This window comes from Mus pahari, chromosome 3, assembly GCF_900095145.1.
Source record: "Mus pahari chromosome 3, PAHARI_EIJ_v1.1, whole genome shotgun sequence".
In the NCBI taxonomy this organism is placed as follows: domain Eukaryota; kingdom Metazoa; phylum Chordata; class Mammalia; order Rodentia; family Muridae; genus Mus; species Mus pahari.
The window spans coordinates 104605019-104625526 of NC_034592.1; the positions used below are offsets into that span (position 1 = coordinate 104605019).

Genomic DNA, 20508 nt, shown 5'->3' on the forward strand with positions numbered 1-20508 from the left:
CTGGAGCCCAGGACGCATGCGCGACGGTACCGGCGGCGCCTCCTTGCGGCCCCGCGGCGGGAGCGAGCCGGTGGGCGCCTGGGCCGCGCGCACTTCCGGGATGCGGCGCGCGGCTCTGTGGCATCGCCTCGCCCGCTGGACTGCGGGGATTCCGGGCAAGAGATTCCGCTGGGTGTGAGGGGGCGCCCGGAGAGGCGCTGAAAGAGGAGGTGGTAGATCTAGGGACTCCCGGGCCGCCCTAGAAATGATTCACGAACTGCTCTTGGCCCTGAGTGGGTACCCAGGGTCCATTTTCACCTGGAACAAGCGGAGTGGCCTGCAGGTATGCAGGGGGTCAGAGACGAGTCGCTGCCGCGCGGCGGGTGCAGCTGAGCCGCAGCGAAGGGGCGGGACCCGGGGGACTCCGACCGACCAGCGCCCGCGAGCGGGGAGAAACCGAGGGCCAACCCTACGGAGCCCCGGCTGTGGGGGCCCTGCGGTCCCGCGACTCCTGCTAGGGAACCACTAGGATAGAACCACGCTTCTTTTCACTGCATATAAATGTGTTGTTAAACTGAATCCCTAAATGTGTAGCTGGAATTAGATGATAGTTTGTTATTTGAGGGAAGGGGGGAGGGAATAGGGCATGCCAGTATATTCACGCTTGCATTCATTCAAATTGAATTTTGAAAGTAGTGGGAATATATACAAAGCGCTCAATACACAATACTCAGTAAATTGTGTTGGATGAAAAAAATGAATTTGTAAACATACAGTGTTTCCCTCCTTCGGAAATTTCTGTACCAGGTGAAGAACTTGAGAGGGGTTTTCCTGTAACTAGAAGAGTATAACAGGAATGTATCCGTTAGTTGTTTTCTCTTCCTCTCCCCCTCTGTCCCTTTATCTCCCCCAATCCCCGTGAGAAGCCCAGATGTAGCGGGATACTCAATATTTTGCTGAAACTAAGTTGGCAACACTGAGTTTAATAGCCTGACTTGGAGCTAGGGGTAATGTTTGTGCCTGTGAGCCCAGCCTTTGGGAAGCTGAAGCAGGATTATTGCCTGTGGAACCCTCTCTCTGAAAAGAAAGCAAGAAAAGAAGGGGACAGAGGGCAGAGACAGCCAGAGAAGAGAAGAATGACAGCTACAAGTGTGTTTCTCTAAGTGTGTTGTGTAAAATGGTATCAGTGACTTCAAGGTGGAGTTGACTTTTTCACGGTAATTAAGCCTAAACTAGAATTTTTTAAAACTAGAGTATGTGTGTATGTTGTATGAGGGTGGGCATACATGTCACAGGGTGTATGAAGAGGTCAACTTCGTGGAGGCACTTCTCTCTTTGACATTTGTGTAGGTTTCAGGGATTTAACCCGTCTTCAGGTTTGTGTAGCAAATGCCTGATCCTCTGAGCCATTTCACTGATCTTAAACCTAGAACTTTTCTAAAACTCTGTCAACAAGAAGTGTTCAAATTTGATGATAGCTGTGTAGAAATGTCATCAGTAATAAAAGGCACACATACGTGTATATTGAATACTTAACTGTGATTAACACCTGCCATTTATATATATTATCGGTTATCACAGTTATCTCCACTTTTTACTTCTGAAAACTAAGACATTGAGAGGTGCAATAATGTAACTTGCCTAAGCTTTCAAGCAAAACATAATTTGAAGATATAAGCCAAGGGAGTCCCCTGTCCCTGTCTGTCTCTGTCTATCCTCACTCTCCTCTCCCCTGCTTCCCTCTGTGTAGGTCAGAGGACAACTTAAAGAATTTTCTACTATGTGAGTCCCAGAACATCTTTCCAGCTCCTGTTGTGTGAATTTTTTTTGTTTTTTGTTTTTGTTTGTTTGTTTTTCGAGACAGGGTTTCTCTGTGTAGTCCTGGCTGTCCTGGAACTCACTCTGTAGACCAGGCTGGCCTCAAACTCAGAAATCCACCTGCCTCTGCCTCCCGAGTGCTGGGATTAAAGGCATGCGCCACCACATCCGGCTCTTGTATGAATTCTTTACTCTAGGGTACCTATTTTAAGAACAAGCAATTACATCTGGATGAGGAACACTACCTTGTAATTGTGTAACAATACCTTGTTAACCAGAATTACTAACCCAGTAACAAGGAAAATTAAAGCCATGTAAAACCATGAGCACCTTACAGAAAGGAAATAGAAAAGAGAATATAAAGCATTTTAAGCTGCAAAGAACCTTGACTGGTGACTAGCAGGCATTAGCTTTCTTTATGACTATTCCTCCTCTTGCAGGTTTCCCAGGATTTTCCATTTCTTCACCCCAGTGAGACTAGTGTCCTGAATCGACTCTGCCGGCTTGGCACAGACTACATTAGATTCACTGAGTTCATTGAACAGTACACAGGCCATGTGCAGCAACAGGTGAGATCCTGTTCTCTGGATATGGGCTTCTACAGGGCAGGAGTGCTATCAGGCTCTCAGTGAATTCACTGGTAAGGCAAGTTAGAAATTTCTGGAATACTCCCGAGTTTATAAATCACTGGAAATGCTCAAGGGAAGGCAAGATCTCTGATTGAATTTTCTTGGATAACAACAAAAACTCTACTCATGTTCTTACACAGATTTTGTGTAATGAGAATTCCTACTTCTCAAGTTCTAAAAGAAAGTCTTTTTATTTATTTATTTTTTTAAATAAGCAATAGTAACATTTTGTGTTAATGAGTGATGAATGAAGACTCATTCTGGTTTTCTGTAGTGCCAGAAATAACATTGGCTGGTTGTAAGCCAGTCTGGTCCCATGTCCATCCTATGGACATTTCTCTTTAGAAACTTCAGGATCCTCCTGGTATTTTTTGTAACCTTTTCTGGCTGACTCCATTGTGTTTTCTAACCTCTGAACCCAAGCTTCTGTAATACATCTGGAGCTGAATTCTGTACTTCTGTACTCTGAGAGCCTGGTTACCCAGATCTCTACCTCCATCATAGCCTTTAGCCAACTGTTAACCATTACTTCCTCATATAAAACGAGATGAGAAATTTTATATGAAGCTGACCAAATTCACTAGGCTCCTCCCTCCAAAGAATAAATAATAAAGACTCCTGAGTCACACTCAGACAAGCCCAGCTAGAGAGAAGACTCTGTCAAGCCAAGCTGCCTGGAGGGTGGCAGGGACCAACACAACAGCTTGAAGGATCCCTGAAAGACAAGCCATATTTTATATGTCCCCTCGATGAGAGACTTGATGCTTTTAAGATTTACTTTAATTTCGTGGGTCTGAGTTCTGCTTGCTGCGTCTGTGTGTACCATGTGTATGTCCTGTACCTGCCCAGGCCAGAAGGTTTTTTTGTTGTTGTTGGTTTGTTTGTTTTTTTTTTGTTTTGTTTTGTTTTTTAAGATTTATTTATTGTTGGGGGCTGGTGAGATGGTTCAGTGGGTAAGAGCACTGACTGCTCTTCCAAAGGTCCTGAGTTCAAATCTCAGCAACCACATGGTGACTCATAACCATCCGTAACAAGATCTGACACCCTCTTCTGGAGTGTCTGAAGACAGCTACAGTGTACTTACATATAATAAATAAAAAATAAATAAAAATTTAAAAAGATTTATTTATTGTTGTATGTAAGTACACTGTAGCTGTCTTCAGACACACCAGAAGAGGGTGTCAGATCTCATGGATGGTTGTGAGCCACCATGTGGTTGCTGGGATTTGAACTCAGGACCTTCAGAAGAGCAGTCAGTGCTCTTAATCGCTGAGCCATATCTCCAGCCCCGCCAGAAGGTATTGAATCCCTCAGGAACTAGAATTAACAATGGTTATGAGGATCACCATTGGGAGAAGCACCTTAAGACAGAAAGTTAACAACTTAGATTAGCTTCAGGAAGTCCCTAAAACCAGATCCCTCCCTCTGAAGCAGCCCCAAAGAAGCAGAGACCAGCTTAGAAGAGGCTCAGACCAACTGAGCTACCTGTAGGCTATGCAGTGTGCTCCGGGTTCTCAGATTTGTGAGCTGTCACCCTGACCATGTTAGGCTAGAGTTGGGCGAGTAACCCCTCACTCATATTCCTGTAAATACCCTAAATAAAACTGATTGGCTCACAGCGGTATCTTTACTTTGGTCTGTCATGGCTTCCCATCTAGTGACTAGAGGAGGGGTGTGTGTGGGTGGGTGGGTGGGTGGGTGTGTTATATTCAAAATCTTGTCACACAACAGACACTAGGAACCAAATCCTACAACAAAACCTTTCCCTTAATGATGCGATGTCGGCACTTGTTTACTGAGGCCCCTTGCATACATTTTATTTTCAGTCATTTTTCTTCTTTCTCTTGCTAAAATACTGCTTTGATATGGAATGATTTATAAAAAAAAAAAAAAATGTAAGTACTACTAGTAAAAGACAGTGTCTTCTTGGGTTTCTGGTTCTGACTGAGAAGTTGCCCTTCTTTGTTTATTTGCAGGATCACCATCCTTCCCAGCAGGGCCAAGGTGGACTGCATGGGATCTACCTGAGAGCCTTCTGCACAGGGCTGGATTCAGTTTTGCAGCCATATCGCCAAGCACTGCTTGATTTGGAACAAGAGGTGAGAAGGAGTTAATACAGACAGCAACATCCTTAGGGGATAGCAGATTAGAGCATGTTCTTGACTTAGAAGTGGCGTTTGAGAAGGTCAGCTGTTTCCTGTTTGGCTAGGGGGTATAGTTTTCCACGTGGCTCCAGAGTGGCCTTGTCATCTGAAAGGTAACTGTCATCTATTAGTTCTGCAGAGCTTAAAGCAAACACTGAGCTCATTGTCACATTCTCTCCTAGTTTATACAGAACAGATTAATTCAAGTTATTTGTGTAGGATTCTGATAAGTGTGCTTTTATTTCAGTTCCTGGCTGACCCACATCTCTCCATATCGCATGTCAATTACTCCTTAGATCAGGTATGCCTTGGAATGCTAAAATGCTTTGGAGTCTTGCTGTTCTTAAATAATCCCAATTTATGGCAGTATATTAAAGACTTTTTAATCTAAGGTCAGAGCCCAATAAATATATTTTCTGAATTTTATTACCTGTGCTTTGGTAAATGAGAACTGCTTTAAGAGTGTGATGTATATGCCATCTGCCTGTCATCCTGTTGTACTCAGGAAGAAGGGGCTAACCTGGTCTACAAGTTTTCTTCAGTGAGTTCTGGGCCAACTTTAAAAAACAAAACTGAGCAACAGAAAGAGTTCCGAGTTTAATTAGCCCTTGATAGGATGTGAATATTGTCCTGTTGGCATGGATAGTGGTAGGGACACAAGACTCAATGTACAGAGTGTTTTCATGTCAGAGTGACTTAGGATGCCCGATCTGACTATTCTGTGGTATTGCATCTGGAAACAAAAGTGTTACTTTCCCCACCCCACCCCCTTGCCCCACACATTTTTTGTTTTTGTCTTTTTGTTTGTTTGTTTTTTGAGACAGGGTTTCTCTGGATAGCCCTGGCTGTCCTGGAACTCTCTATAGACCAGGCTGGCCTCAAACTCACAGAGATCCACCTACCTCTGCCTCTCAAGTGCTAGGATTAAGGTGTGTCTTTTAATCTTGAGTTGATCTTTTTTAATCCTGTATTTAATTCATACCTTGAGTTTCCTCTGCTTTGCAGTTCCAGCTCCTTTTCCCCTCTGTGATGGTTGTAGTGGAGCAAATTAAAAGCCAAAAGGTGAGAACTTTTTATGATAAACTTCAAAGAAAATCTAATAATCGGTGCTGTTTTACAGTCTTTTTGGAAGACACTGCTTTTAATATTTTTTATTTTTTTAGCATTATCTCTTTGCAGTTAATATAAAATGTCAGATATTCAAGAATAAGACATGCTTTCTTCAAACACTTTGTGATTGAGAAAGTAGAGTATGTAGCTCTACCTAAGAGTGTTGCTGAGGTGAGAGAACATACTTTGGGCGTTTGGTGGTGAAAGCAGGCTGTAGTAAGGGTTGAGAGCCCTGGCTTTGCATATGGACAGGAACCCACTTAGAAAGAAGATGGTTTCCTGAGAGCTAAGAATCACTGGGCAAACCCAGCTTGTTACAGTCATGCATGACAGCCATTGTCACAAGTTCCATTACACATAGAACAGTTAAGTCCCTCCCCATCAGAAGATTGTCGTTTTTGATGTTAAATTCCTTAGGTATTTTATACCATAGGAATTCTTTTCTTCTGTTTACCCATTATTGGATTAAAGAGACAAATTAATCATGCTCAGCTTGGTTCTCAATGTTTTCTGGCCATAGTATCTGTGTCTTAGGTTGTTATTCGCAGTGTAGTTAGCCAGTTGACTTATACTGTAGCTGCTTTACTTTTTCAGTGCCTGTAGATCTGTAAAGCTCTGCTCCATTGATTCTGCTAGCAAAGCCAGTGGGAAAGTGCTTCAGAGATGACTGCCCTCTTTAAAGTCAGTGGTTACTGTTCTGTGCCATGCATTTGCTGAGAGCTTTACATACATAATTACATATGCTCAGGGTCATAAAGAACAAGGTAAACGACAGGATCTGTGTAACTCAAAGACTGTGCTCCTGACCACTCTATTAAACTTGAAATGGGAGGGAACCTCCTACATGAGTGGAGTTAGTAGTGAGTGTACAGATTTACATGCCTAGCTGCATTTCTCAGTTGACTTTCGGCTTCCACTGGCTACGGGAAGAATGGGGAACAAATAGAGGGACTGAGATGAGTGACCCTTCCAATCTGGCCAGGTAGTGCTAGAAGAACCAGTATGCTAGTGCTCCGGTTTTAAATACTGAGGTACTTGAGACCATGGGCTGACGGGGAGAATGGGGAACCAATTGCAAATAGGCTCACCTAAGGAGATTGTTTTCAGAGTGATGAAATAATGTAGACTCGTATCAGAGTGATGATTGTGTAATACTGTAAATTTACTACAAGTGCTTAAATAATACACTTAAGATAGGCATGTAAATTTAGGATATACAAATTATACCTCAAAGTGATTTGTAAGAAAAGCCTGGAGGGCACAGAGACTTCCAGTTAGGGTCAAGGTTCATTCCTAATTAGTAGTCTGACTTGAACCTTATCAAAGACTTTTCCTTGGTTTTGAAATGCCAATTCCCCATGACTCTGGTTTCTTCAATGAGTTGGCTCTCAAACCAATGTGTATATTAGAGCGTATTAACAAGCACCTGAAATGCTTGTTAGACCATAGGTGTCTGAGCTTTAACCCCCAAATTTGCATTTATTTAAAAAAAATTTTCTTTTTGCCAACTTGACAAACTAAAGTCATTTGTGAAAAGGACCTCAGTTGAGAAAACACCTCCATCAGATTACTTATAGGCAAATCTATAGTGCATTTTCTTTTTTTTTTTTTTTTAAGATTTATTTATTTATTATATGTGAGTACACTGTAGCTGTCTTCAGACACTCTGGAAGACAGCATTAGATCTTGTTACGGATGGTTGTGAGCCACCATATGGTTGCTAGGATTTGAACTCAAGACCTTAACCGCTGAACCATCTCACCAGCCCGCATTTCTTGATTGATGTGGGATGCTCAGGTCACTGAAGGCATTACCACACCTGGGCAGGTGGTCTTGGATGATAAGGCAGGCTGAGCCAGCCATGGGGATGGGAGTGGGGCCCAGTAAGCCAGTAAGCAACATTTCTCTATGGCCTTTGCTCCAGTTACTGCCTTGAGCTCTTGCCCCTACCAGCCTTCATGATGACCTACAAACTATAAACTGAAATAACCCTTTCCCCAGCAAGTTGCCTTTAGAAACCTGAGACAACAGGTAACACTGATACTGAGGGTGGAACAGTCTGTCTGTCTTTACAAATTGACTATATAGAAATCTTGGGAGGGACTATATTAGCCTTCTCTACTGGACTGCTTTCTTGGTTGATGTAGAATATGAGTTTATGTAACCTAGATTGATTGATAAGGCTATATTTTCCACAGATTCATGGCTGTCAAATCCTGGAAACAGTTTACAAACATAGCTGTGGGGGCTTGCCTCCAGTCCGAAGCGCATTAGAAAAGTAAGTCCTGGCTTCCATAAGTATTGGGAATAGGGGAGGGAGTCGAGTGACTTCACTTGTCCTGGTTTATTTTCAGGTAATATCAGGTGGATCATCTTCTTAATGTGTTCTTAGAATCTGTTTGCAAGTATATTATTGAGAATTCTTGCATTGATGTTCATAACTGAAATTGGTCTGTGATTCTTTTTTTGATGGGTCCTTATGTGGTTTGGGTATCGGGTAACTGGCCCCATAAAACAAATTGGGCAATGTTCTTTCTGTTTCTATTTTGTGGAATAATTTAAGGAGTATTGACATAAACTTTTCACTGATTTCATCCTGAGTATGATTATTTTTTGCTGTCTGCTTCTTTTGAATGTGAGTTCTTTTTGTTCTAGAGCCTTCAGGTGTGCTGTTAAGTACAAGTATGAGATCTCTCCAGTTTTTTTTCTTTTCCTTTTTTTAAATAAATGACAAATAACTCACTTGCTTTATATTTTTTAATGTGAGTGCCCCGTCTGCAGGTATACCTGCATGCCAGAAGAGGGTATCAGAACCCTTTATAGATGGTCATGACCCACTATGTTGTTGCTGGGAATTGAACTCAGGACCTCTGGAAGAACAGCCAGTGCTCTTAGCTGCTGAGCCATCTCACCAACTCCATCTGTAGGTTTTTAGTACTATGAATTTGACACTTAGAATAGCATTCATTTTATTTTATAAGCTTTGATATGTTGTGTATTCATTTTCATTCATTTGTCTTGGCTCATTTTTCATTCAATAGTGAGTTGTTTAGTTTCTACGAGTCTGTAAGGTTTCTGTTATTAATGATATCCAGTTTTAATATAGTTAGATAGGATATCGGGTGGTATTTCAATTTTCTTGTAACTCTTGAGACTTGTATCCAAGTATGTGGTCAGTTCTGGAGAAAGTTCTCTGAGGCACTGAGAAGAAGGTATATTCTTTTGTGATTGGGTGAAATATTCTGTAAAATATCTTAAGTCCATTTGGTATAACATCAGTTAGCTCCAGTATTTTTCTGTTTAGTTTTTGTCTAGATGACCTGTCTATTGGTGAGATTGGGATATTGAAGTTTACCACTGTTAGTGTGTGAGGGTTAGTATGTGATTTAAGCGGTGGCCATGTTTCTTTTATGAACTTGGGTGTCCTTGTGTTTGATGCATGGTTGTTTAGAATTGTCTTCTTGGAAGACTGGGGGATTGGATATGGAGGAGAGGAGGGGGAGGAAAGACCTGAAGTTAGCCTTCTCGCTTCCCTAGTTAGTTCCTAAGGGAGTGCCTGCTGGAGTTGGGCTGGGATAAAGCGATTGGGGGAGAGAGGTTAGGAGGTGAAGGTCTGTGTAACCTAAAGGAGATGGGACGGAGGGCAAAGGGAGGCTGATGCAGGTGTTCTGCTACACAGCTAGGAATGAGATTGGGGACTGGATTTGGAAGAGAGAGGGGGAGGTTAGCTTACCTGCTTCTCTGGCCACAGTGCTATTTAATTTTTTGTTTTTAATAAAGAATTTCCTTTGAGTTTGTATATTTTAAATAGTAGACTAAAGCTCTATTTCTTTTTCCCCCACTCTCATTTTGAAAAATATCAATCCTACAAAGAAATTAAAGCACTTGATTATCCTTTAATTTTACCAGTTGTTAACATTTTGCCTAATTCATCTTTTTTCTTCCTCCTATATGCATATGAAATATGTACACATCTTCCAATTTTGTTGTTGGGACATTAGAAAGTAGCTGCAGATATTCTAATTTAACTCCTACATAGTTAGCTTATATCTCTTTAGAAGCAAGACATTCTTTTTTTAATATGACCTCAATACTGAATTATTCACGATATTTAGAATATTTTGAAATTTCTTCATTTGTCTAGAATAGCTGTTCTGTTTTTCACAATTCAGAATCTAGTACATTTTCATATGTTACATTTAGTTATGTCTTTTTAAGTCTATCTCTCTATTCTGGCCTCTTCTCATTTTCTTGGTGTGTGGATGTGGTGTGTGTGTGTGTGTGTGTGTGTGTGTGTGTGTGTGTGTGTGTGTTTTCAGTTTTTTTATTCAGAGTCTCATTCAATAGCCTAGGCCCTCCTTGAACTCATAGTGATCCTCCTGCTTCAGCCTTCAATTGCTGGAATTTCAGGCATGAGCCCTGATGTTCCTGAGCTTTTGAAAGTCTCCTCCAGTTTGAAACAACTCCCGGGAGTAGAAGAGGTGGCTCGGTGGTTAGGGGCATTACTGCTTTTCACGGGACACGGGTTCAGTTCTTACTGCCCACATGGCAACTCACAACTGTCTATAAATGTAGTTCTAGTAGGATTAGTCACCTCTCTTTTCACAGTGACACACACACCAAAGCACACATATACATAAAGTAAAAATAATTTTTAAAAACCTTTAGAACTGTAAGATAGCCTGCTTCCCTTTTGTCATTGTTGTCTGTGATAATAACACTCAGGAACTCTTAACACTTGTCTGTTGGATGCACACAGTTTAAACTTTTGATTCCTTCTTCCTGGTTAGATTCTGGTTAGACATTTTTAGCAAGAAGACTACATGCATGGCATTGTTTCAGAAAGTTAGTTTATCCCATGATGCTTCTGTTGAGTTGATAACATAGTATCTGTCAGGTTTCTCTGTTGCAAAGATACCTTTATCTCTTCATAAAGAATATGCCCTCTGGCCACCCTTCAAGACCATCTTAATATCCATTCCCCAACTACCTTCCTAAATTTTATTTTATTTTGATTTCTGCATTTTATTGACAAACCTGGTATCCACATATTTAATCTTTTCTCTGTGCAATTCCAAGAAGAATAAATTCAAGGCCATGTTCAGAAAAAAGTGACTCCATTACATCCACTTATATAAGACTTATTAGTTTTGGAATTTACACAAAGAACAAAATTATTTGTCCTAAAAAAATACTTCCTGAGTTTAATCAAGTATATAGTACAGGTTGGAGTACAAGTATATAGTATACTGTAGTTACATATGAAAGTTTAATCAGTCTAAGTAATTAAATTATCACAGTTATCTATATCTTGTTTCTCCCACGACTCACTCACTAATCTATTGAGCTTCTGTCTGTCCTATCAAAATTTCAAACATGATCTCTGGCTATGGTGAGTCTCAGTATTCTAAGTAGACTGGTAAAGCTCTTCCTTCCTTCTCTCCTCAGAATCCTAGCTGTATGCCATGGAGTCATGTATAAACAGCTCTCAGCCTGGATGCTGCATGGACTCCTTTTGGACCAGCATGAAGAGTTCTTCATCAAACAGGGTCCATCTTCTGGTACTATCAGTGCACAGCTGGAAGAGGATGAAGAGGATCTGGGCATTGGAGGCCTGACTGGAAAACAACTGAGAGAACTGCAGGACCTGGTGAGGACAAGGCGGGAAGCCCAGGGCAGCCACCTGTCGGGAACACCTGCAGCTGACTCACTGGCCTACCTTGGCCTATCACAGCTTGGCTGCCTTCCATGAGTGGATCGGTTAGAGGCACTGGGCTTTCTCTTAATTAGTTAGAGACTACAAAATAGCAAGTAGTTTTGAAATCCTTGTTTCTCCTTTCCACATTATATGCTCTTACAAGTTTAGTGGTGAGTTTTATATTTAAAAACTCAGTGCTAGTCTGAGGGATTGATGCCATTGGTCAAAGTGCTATGTAAGTGTGAGGACCTGGGTTCAAATTTCAAGAACCCATGTGAAAGCCGGATTGTAGATATTATGAACATCTTTAATCTCAGTGCTCCTGCAGAGAGATGGGAGGCAGAAACAGGATCTCTGGAAGCCTGAAGGCTAGCTAGCTTGGTATACACAGCAGAACAACAAGGAGACCTGCTCTCAGGGAAGACGTGAGGACTTGTGCCACACTAACATACACAGAGGTAAATTAAAAGATAAGAACTCAGTGCTGTCTGCCATGCCAGTATTCTCCATGAGATTTACACCCTGCTTACCAGTCACACAGCTCATGGGTCGGGAGTTAAGACCTGTCATCATACTTCACTGACTGGTTATTTTCTTCACTAGCGCCTAATTGAGGAAGAGAATATGCTGGCCCCATCTCTGAAGCAGTTTTCCCTGAGGGTAGAGATTTTACCTTCCTACATTCCAGTGAGAGTTGCTGAAAAAATCCTCTTTGTTGGAGAATCTGTCCAAATGTTTGAGAATCAAAATGTGAACCTGACAAGGAAAGGTAAGACTCCCCTTCTTCTGTTGGTCCCATCCTCAGAGGCTCTGCATCTATAACACTGGCCCAAAGCATGCAGGGTTAGAGTGGCTGATGACAGCAATGAACTACTGCAGCAAAACAGCTCTGATAGATTTGCCTGGACCACTGTGGCCCCCTCCACCCTGTCTGCCCTGACTTCTGTCTGATGATCATGTCATCATACTCCACAGGGTCCATCTTGAAAAACCAGGAGGACACGTTTGCTGCCGAGCTGCACCGGCTCAAGCAGCAGCCACTCTTCAGCCTGGTGGATTTTGAGCAGGTGGTAGATGGGATTCGTAGCACTGTGGCTGAGGTCTGTCTTCTATCTTCTATTGTTCCAGAAGAAATGAGTTTGTAGAGCCCTAAAGGGAAAGAGAGGGGAGGAGTGATATCTGTGGGGCTGGAGAGATGGCCCAGTGGTTAAGAGCACTGGATTCATCTTAGGTTCAGTTCCTAGGACCCACATAGTGGCTTTCAACCATCTGCAACTCCAGTTCCAGGAGATCCAGTGCCCTCTTCTGACTTCCAAAGGCACTGGGCAGACATATTGATACAGATAATCATCTAGGCAAAATGTTTTTTAATCAGTTGATTGAAAGAGAAGTCTCAGTTTAATTTCTAACACTAATGAATTTGGGTGAGGAAAAGCTTTGTGTATATGTCTGTGTGTTTGTGCCCATGTGTGTATGTATGACTATGCGTGTTTTATTATCGACCATGTATTTCACTTGTTCATGGTAATCTTAGAAGGAAAGCCAAGCACACAGGATGGTGGTCTTGGCCCTTGAGACAAGTGGGAATGGATGCCTAGGGATTCTAGGTACTGAACTTCTTGAGCTGAGGGTGCTTATATTGATTGGTATGTTCATTGTAAACTTCAAGATGAAAGCTTATGATTTATTTGTTTTTCTGTATAATAGTCACTACTGTGACAATAAGGTTTTAAAATTTTGGATATGTAAGAGAAAAACTTGTATCTAAAGTTGTTTATTATTTATATGGAGACATAGTAATGCTAATTTATTGCTGGCTAATCTTATACATGCCCCTTAACTCTGTGTAACTAACTTTTTTTAAAAGGCTTATTTATTTTATGTATATGAGTACACTGTCGCTCTCTACAGACACACCAGAAGAGGGCATCAGATCCCATTACAGTTGATTGTGAGCCACCATGTGGTTGCTGGGAATTGAACTCAGAACCTCTGGAAGAGCAGTCAGTGCTCTTAACCTCTGAGCCATCTCTCCAGTCTCTGGGTAACTAACTTAATTCTGGGGTTTGATACTATAAAATTTTTTATGTACTAAAGATGACATCATCTGAAAATAAGAAGTGTTTTAAAACATTTCTTCTAATGTTTAACACCCCCCATACATTGTTCTAGGATCTTGGTTGATAAAGTAGACAGGTCGGCTTTGTTTGCATAAATTGTGTCAAACAGCAGAGGTAATTGGACGTCTCTGATCTCCTGATGCTTAGAGATGTAAAAAATTCCTGCATTACTATGACATTTACTGTAGGCTTCTAGAAGGCAGTTTAATAAAGTATTCTCTTCCTAGTTAACTGAGTTTTTATGCTAAGTGATGTCAGTTTTGCCAATTGCCCCTTGTGTTAGTGAAGGAGAGCAGTCTTGCCTTGGATCCATTTCTCTTTCATAAAGTTTTTATATCTGTATGCATTAGTTAAGACAGTTGTCTCTGTCTTATTCTTGGTAGTTTTTACATAAGCCGTACAAAATGGGTTAGGTAGCTGCTTTTGTTCCTTTTCTTTTTGTTTGTTAAAAACAGTCTATGTTTTATTTGTTTGTTTGAAAGTTTGAGCTTACCTGAAAAGTGATCTAGGCTTTCTTAGGAAGAAAACCTTTACTAGCTGAGTATGTTTTAAAACTACATTACCATAAAGCCTCTTCTTTGATAACTCTGTAGCTTTAGAACTTGACTATTTCAAGTAGATTTAATGTTTTAAAATAACTTGCTTATCTCTAAATATGTTTTGTTTTGTTTACTTAAGTTTTGTCTTTTGAACATGATTTTTTGGCCTGTCAGTGGTAGCATTGGGCAGGCAGAGGCAAGTGGATCTCTGCGATTGAGGCCAGCTTGGCTTACAGGACAACAGCCAGGGCTACAGAGAAACCCTGTCTAGAAAAACAAAAATGAATAAATAAATAAATTGTGTGTCTAGGTGTGTGGTATATGTACTTATGTTACAAGGTAGGTTTGTGTGTGTGTGTGTGTGTGTCTGTGTGTCTGTGTGTCTGTGTGTGTGTGTGTGTCTGTATGTGTGCACGTGCGTGCATGTGCCTGTGGAGATTAGTTTTTCACTCTCTACCTTACTGTCAGGACAGCATCTTTCTGAATCAAGGTTTACCATTTACGCTAGCCTGGCTGGCCAGGGAGCCCCCAACACTCCCTGCCTCACTGTATCCCAGCATTGGGTTATAGGCATGAGGCACTGTGCTCAGCTTTTACATAGATGCTGGAGAGCTGAACTCGGGTCCTTATGCTTGCTTAGCAAGATTTTTCATCACTGAGCCATCTTGCCAGCCCCAGTTTTTCTCATTATTTACTCTTGTTCGGCTTTTTATTAAGATTAATAAACTAGTTAGAACCAGTTTTTCCCCCTTAATTTAAAACATACTAACTTACACATTTAAAAAAATTATATATAAATGTAACATCTGGGTACCTGGAGATGCAGAAAAAGCACTGGCTAAAACTCTCCATTAGTTCATGACTTATAAAAAAGAAAAAGAAAATCTAGGCTTTCTGGTACATGCCTATGAGTGTAGCACTGGGAAAACTAGCATAGCAGGAAGATGACCGCCAACTCCAGGCCAGCCTTACATATGCAGCAATCCCATTTAGCTTTTTTTTTTTTTATAAAAAGGACTCGAGAGATGGCTTATCAGTTAAGAGCAGTGGCTGCTTTCCCAGTGGACCTGGGTTTGATTCTCAGCACCTACAAAGTGGCTCACAACCATCTGGAATCAGCTCCAGGGAATCTGGCATCCTTATCTGGCCTCTGAGGGCACCAGCCAGGCATATGATACACAGATATGCGTGCAGGCATAACACCCATAAAAAAAAAAAAATCATACAACTTATCTATGCATCTCCAGGTACCCAGATGTTTTTTCCTACTAACTTTAATGTTGTGCTTTTCCGAGACAGGGTCTCCTTCTGTAGAGACTCTTCCTGTTCTGGAACTCACTGTATAGATTAGGCTGGCCTTGAACTCAACAGAGCTCCTCCTACCTCTGCTTCCGATGGTGGAATTCAAGGCAGGAGCTACTATGCTTGGCTACAGTCATGCTTTCTCAAAAACAATTCACATAAGTATTCAACTTTGTAGCCATTTAAAAATGGTATTCACACAGAGTTGTGTATGCAACTATTACCATTAATTTCAGAACATTTTTATCTTGTATAGGTTTTATTTCTGTTTATCTGCTCATTTATAGGATTAGCTGAACTTGGGTTCACTGTAATGGATTTTTGTGGGTTTTTTTTGTTGTTTTGTTTGTTTTTTTTTTTTATCTCATCACAGCACCTCTGGAAGCTGATGGTGGAAGAGTCAGACTTACTGGGTCAGCTTAAGGTAATAACTGATACTCCTTTAAATCCTGAAATGATTCTGGAAAGCATTCTTACCTAGACTTCCACAGTAGATTCATTTGTTCTTACTCAAGTGAGGAAAATATATTTTATGCTGCAGATCTTTTGTACTCTAAAGATTCAAGCTTGCTTTCTTCTGTTGTGTTGTAAATACCATCAGACACAGTCTTCCTGCTCGGGGAGGCTGCTCTGTATTATATATACATGTAACATCTGTATGTCTCTTTAAAATGCCAAGCCTGTGTCCTTCAGACTGCTAGTACCAGCCTCTCTGTGTCTAATTGGCTTAGGGTGGTCAGGGCCTCCAGGCTCTGATTTACTGAATTGTACACTAAATTCTCTCCTCAGATCATTAAAGACTTTTACCTGCTGGGACGAGGAGAACTGTTCCAGGCCTTCATTGACACAGCTCAGCACATGTTGAAAACACCACCCACTGCAGTAACAGAGCATGGTAATTTTCCTGTGGCCCTGAGAGTAAAGTTTGCTCAAGTTGCAGGGTGTTTCTTGGCTCATGTTGTGTGTTGCATGTTTGTCTGCAGAGGCCAGAAGAGGGAGTACTTGAATCACAAGCATTTGTTATAGCTAAGGCTTCCTTATGCTTCAGAACAACTGAAGTGAAGGACTTAAGTGCTTTCAAGACTTTTCTCCTTACCCTGACGACTTCCCAAGTCATCAGTAACCGTTCCTGGTCTCTAGAGGCAAACTAAAGCAATCTAGTGAAGTGCTTTGTTTTCATTGGTCATAGCCAGATCCACATGGGTACAACTGTAACCGTGAAGAAGTCAAGCTTAGGAGATGCCTCTTTCAGCAAGTGTCTTCCCTTTGGTCAGTTTAATGGCCATCCCCATCCAAGCACAAGAATAGTAATATAATAAGGATCTGAACCAAGACAAAGAAAATGGGAGGGAAGATGAGGGCCATGATTGCTTAAGTCAAGTGTATAAACAAAACAGCCAGAATATAGTTTTAAAAAATCAGCTATCATAACCCATTTGACATGCTGTCTCCCCAGGAATTGAGTATTTCCAGCCCCGCTGCCACTATTGGAACAGTCCCGAGCAGGAACGATTCTCTCAGGCTTTTTAACAAGGAGGAGGACTTAATACTGTCAGGCAGAAGCCACAGGTACCCTGACCCTGAACCCTGCTGTTGCTTTCCTGTGCTTTCTTGCAGATGTGAATGTGGCCTTTCAACAGTCAGCACATAAGGTGTTGCTAGATGACGACAACCTTCTCCCTCTGTTGCACTTGACAATTGAGTACCATGGGAAGGACCACAAAGGTCTGCTATTCTCTAATTGCTTCCTCTCTGCATCTTCTGGTCTTTATTATCCCTCCTCAGAAACTGCATAATTTCAGACTATAGAAATCACCTAGTCTAGTATTCCAATTTTGTACAGGTATAAATGTAATTCCAGGAAGGTTGAGACACTCTGCCCAAGGTTGTTTTTGAGATGGGTCTATATTTTTCTCTAAACCACCTCTCAGGAAAAGCCCTCACAGAAGTTTCCTCCCCTCTACCTTTATTGCTTCTCAATGCTGCTTTTCAGTACCACTGAAGTACATTTTGTGTGTGTAGTTCTCCTTCTCTCTCTGGTTCTAATTAAAGTTATTATCCTATTTCTTTACGTAGCAGATGCCACCCAGCCAAGAGAAGCGCCTTCTCGGGAGACATCCCCCCGGGAAGCTCCTTCTTCCGGCTGGGCTGCTCTAGGGCTTTCCTACAAAGTACAGTGGCCACTGCACATTCTCTTCACCCCAGCTGTCTTGGAAAAGTGAGTATTTCTGAGTTTCTCCCAAATAAATATTATCTCTGTTACATCCAAGTGGAGTAGGACTGATAGGAGCCAGCCCGTTGTCCAGCTGGTTTCTACACAAGCACGCTAGAGGTTGCAGACTCGGCCTGTCTTCAGGAACTAGACAGAAATCTAGTTTGTTTTTTCTTGCTGTGAAAAAGCAACTTGGTAGGAAAGGACTTACTTGGCGTAAATGTCTGGACAGCAGTCCTTCATTGAGGAAGTCAGTATAGGAATTCAAGCAGGCGCAGAGGCAGAAACCAGAGGAATGTTTCTTACTGGCTTGCTCTTCGGTGTGGTATCACCCACAGTGGCTGGGCCCTTCTACATCAATTATCAATCAAGAACATGCTCCGCCGATTTGCCCACAGGCAGATCTGATGAAGGCAATTCACATTAGTGAGGTGCCAGCCATGAGACAATATGGAATGGTAAAGACCTGAACAAATGGGAAGGCATATAGCCACTTAAAATCCATTAGACTAGGGCTGGAGAGATAGCTCATTTCATAAAGGGAGGACCTGAGTTTGAATTCTCAGAATGCATCTGACGCTGGGTGTGAGCATGCCTGGTAATCCTAGCATTTCTATTATTAGATAGGAAGTAGAGACAAGAGAGCCCACCAGCCAGCCAGTTTGGCATATACAGAGGCAAACAGCAAAAAGACACTGTCTCAAACAACGTGTAAGGGGAGGTCTGGTTTCGTTACCTGAGTGCCATAACATAAGCCTACTTGCATTCACTTCACACACACAAAAATGACACTTTTGAAGATTTATTTATTTATTTATTTTTAAAGATTTATCTATTTATTATATGTAAGTACACTGTAGCTGTCTCCAGACACTCCAGAAGAGGGCATCAGATCTTGTTATGGATGGTTATGAAACACCATGTGGTTGCTGGGATTTGAACTCCAGACCTTACCCACTGAGCCATCTCACCAGCCCTTTTGAAGATTTTTTTTATGTGGATATGTGTCTGCACACATGCATGCTGGAGCCCATGGAGACCAAAACTGGAGTTGCATGCAACTGTGTGAGGCACCCAGTATGGGTGCTAGGAACTGAATCCATCAAGTGGTCTTAACCACTGAGCCATCTCTCTAGCCCAACTTTGTTTGAGAAAAGTCTCTATACAGCTTTGGCTGTCCTGGAACTCACTTTGTAGACCAGGCTAGCCTCAGGTTCCAAGATGTGCCTGCCTCTGCCTCCCAAGCACTGGGGTTAAAGGCTTGTACCACAATACCCAGCCCAGACATGTTTTAATTGACAAATAAGCAATTGTAGGTTTGTTATCTGTAGACTAGTTTGTAGCCTTTGGAATATTATGACTCAGGTATAGTACTAAGTTCTGGCACTTGACTATTCCCATCAGTCCATAGGACTTTCTCCCCTGTTTTTTATGATTTACTATTCATGATGTTAATATACTTGGGACCCATGTATAAGTTAGGTTTCTGTTGTATGTGGTGAAGACTATACCAAGAAACAAAGGGTTTTATTTGGGTTTGAGCATATAGCATTAGGAAGGGAAGTCAGAGCAGGAACCTGGAAGCAGGGACTGAAGCAGGAATCCTGGAGGAGGTCTGCTTACAATCTTGTCCCGTGGAATGATCGTCTGCCCAGTGCATGGTGCGACAGGATATCCCCAGGAGGGAGGTGAGAAAAACACAGTGCACCCTAAGAAAGGATAAGGAAACCGTTCTCACTATGATCGCAAGAGTAAGGAAAATGCCTACTTCTCTAGCCTCCTCATTCTTCCCAAATTCAGCTACTGTTGAAGAATATACAGAAGAGTGCAGAAGCAGGAAAGGATTAGGCTGATGCAAGGAAAAGATTTAGCCACAGGTTCAGAACTCACAGTCCAGCTAGACAAAATATACAGGCCTTGTCCAGAGACTCTAAAACTTAGCTACTCACCTCCTTGTTTGATGTAGGCTTTACTTAATATTTAATATTGCTTTAAAAGTAATGCATTTAATGTTTAATAAAATAAAAACATTTTAATATTTAAAGTATTTACTATTTTAATATTTATGATATTTAATGTTTAATGTTATCTTAATAAAATACTTTAATGTTTAATATCTTACTATTTAAGACATTTTTAGTATTTGTTTTTATGTGCACATGTGTGATGTTTATAGGGTGTCTGTGATATGAGTGACTGACTGTAGGGTTAAAATGACATTGGATGTACTCTCTCATGTTTTACCTTATTCCCGTGTGACAGGCTCTTCTTACTGAAGTTTAGTTATTTTGTAGTTCAACTGAAATTCATTTCATTTTCTCTGCTATCTAATTTACTGCATAAATACACTATTCTTGTCACTTACTAAAGAGGTGACAGAGGAATCCCTATGTCTGTGGTGTATTTGTGTGTGTTGGGGTGGGGGCATGGAGTAAAGGTCTATATCTCAATGCTGCTTCTGCCATAGGTACAATGTTGTTTTTAAGTACTTACTGAGTGTGCGCCGTGTCCAAGCTGAACTACAGCACTGCTGGGCACTCCAGATGCAGCGCAAGCACCTCACATCTAACCAGACAGATGCCGTCAAGTGGCGCCTAAGAAACCACATGGCTTTCTTGGTAGATAATCTTCAGTACTATCTCCAGGTACCTTCTGAAAAATGGATGGAAGAGGTGGGAAAGGAGCCTAGAAAGCAGAGAAGGGTCTGCGGTTCTGTATTTGGTAAAAATGCTACAGTTGGAGAAAACTGAGTATTTCTATCTCTAGGCTTGGCATTTAAAGTGGAAATAAATGGATAAAGGGAATTAGGATACTTATGAGCAATGCACTGATTGCTGATGTGACCCTTTGTCTGGAATTCTCAGACATGGCCAACCCTTTGACATTGTGGCGTGATATTATCAATTAAAAAGTTCATATCAAAGAACCATGGAACAACTCNCCCCCCCCCCCCNNNA

General features: G+C 41.5%; 1 protein-coding gene across 2 annotated transcripts in view; it reads left to right on the plus strand.

Moving 5' to 3' along the window:
* The first annotated feature begins 16 nt into the window (after window positions 1–16).
* Window positions 17–20508, plus strand: part of Tubgcp4 (tubulin gamma complex associated protein 4) — a 26341-nt gene continuing 5849 nt past the window's right edge. The window contains exons 1-14 of one of the 2 annotated variants that reach the window (XM_021192924.1): window positions 17–322; window positions 2238–2366; window positions 4403–4525; window positions 4818–4871; window positions 5576–5632; window positions 7879–7958; window positions 11129–11330; window positions 11982–12147; window positions 12354–12478; window positions 15713–15763; window positions 16129–16234; window positions 16957–17064; window positions 17416–17557; window positions 20019–20196. In XM_021192924.1, the coding sequence (XP_021048583.1) occupies window positions 245–322; window positions 2238–2366; window positions 4403–4525; window positions 4818–4871; window positions 5576–5632; window positions 7879–7958; window positions 11129–11330; window positions 11982–12147; window positions 12354–12478; window positions 15713–15763; window positions 16129–16234; window positions 16957–17064; window positions 17416–17557; window positions 20019–20196 (1599 nt within the window). In that variant the 5' untranslated portion in view covers window positions 17–244. The remainder of the gene's footprint in view (window positions 323–2237; window positions 2367–4402; window positions 4526–4817; window positions 4872–5575; window positions 5633–7878; window positions 7959–11128; window positions 11331–11981; window positions 12148–12353; window positions 12479–15712; window positions 15764–16128; window positions 16235–16956; window positions 17065–17415; window positions 17558–20018; window positions 20197–20508) is intronic. The other variant, XM_021192926.1, reaches the window with a different exon arrangement.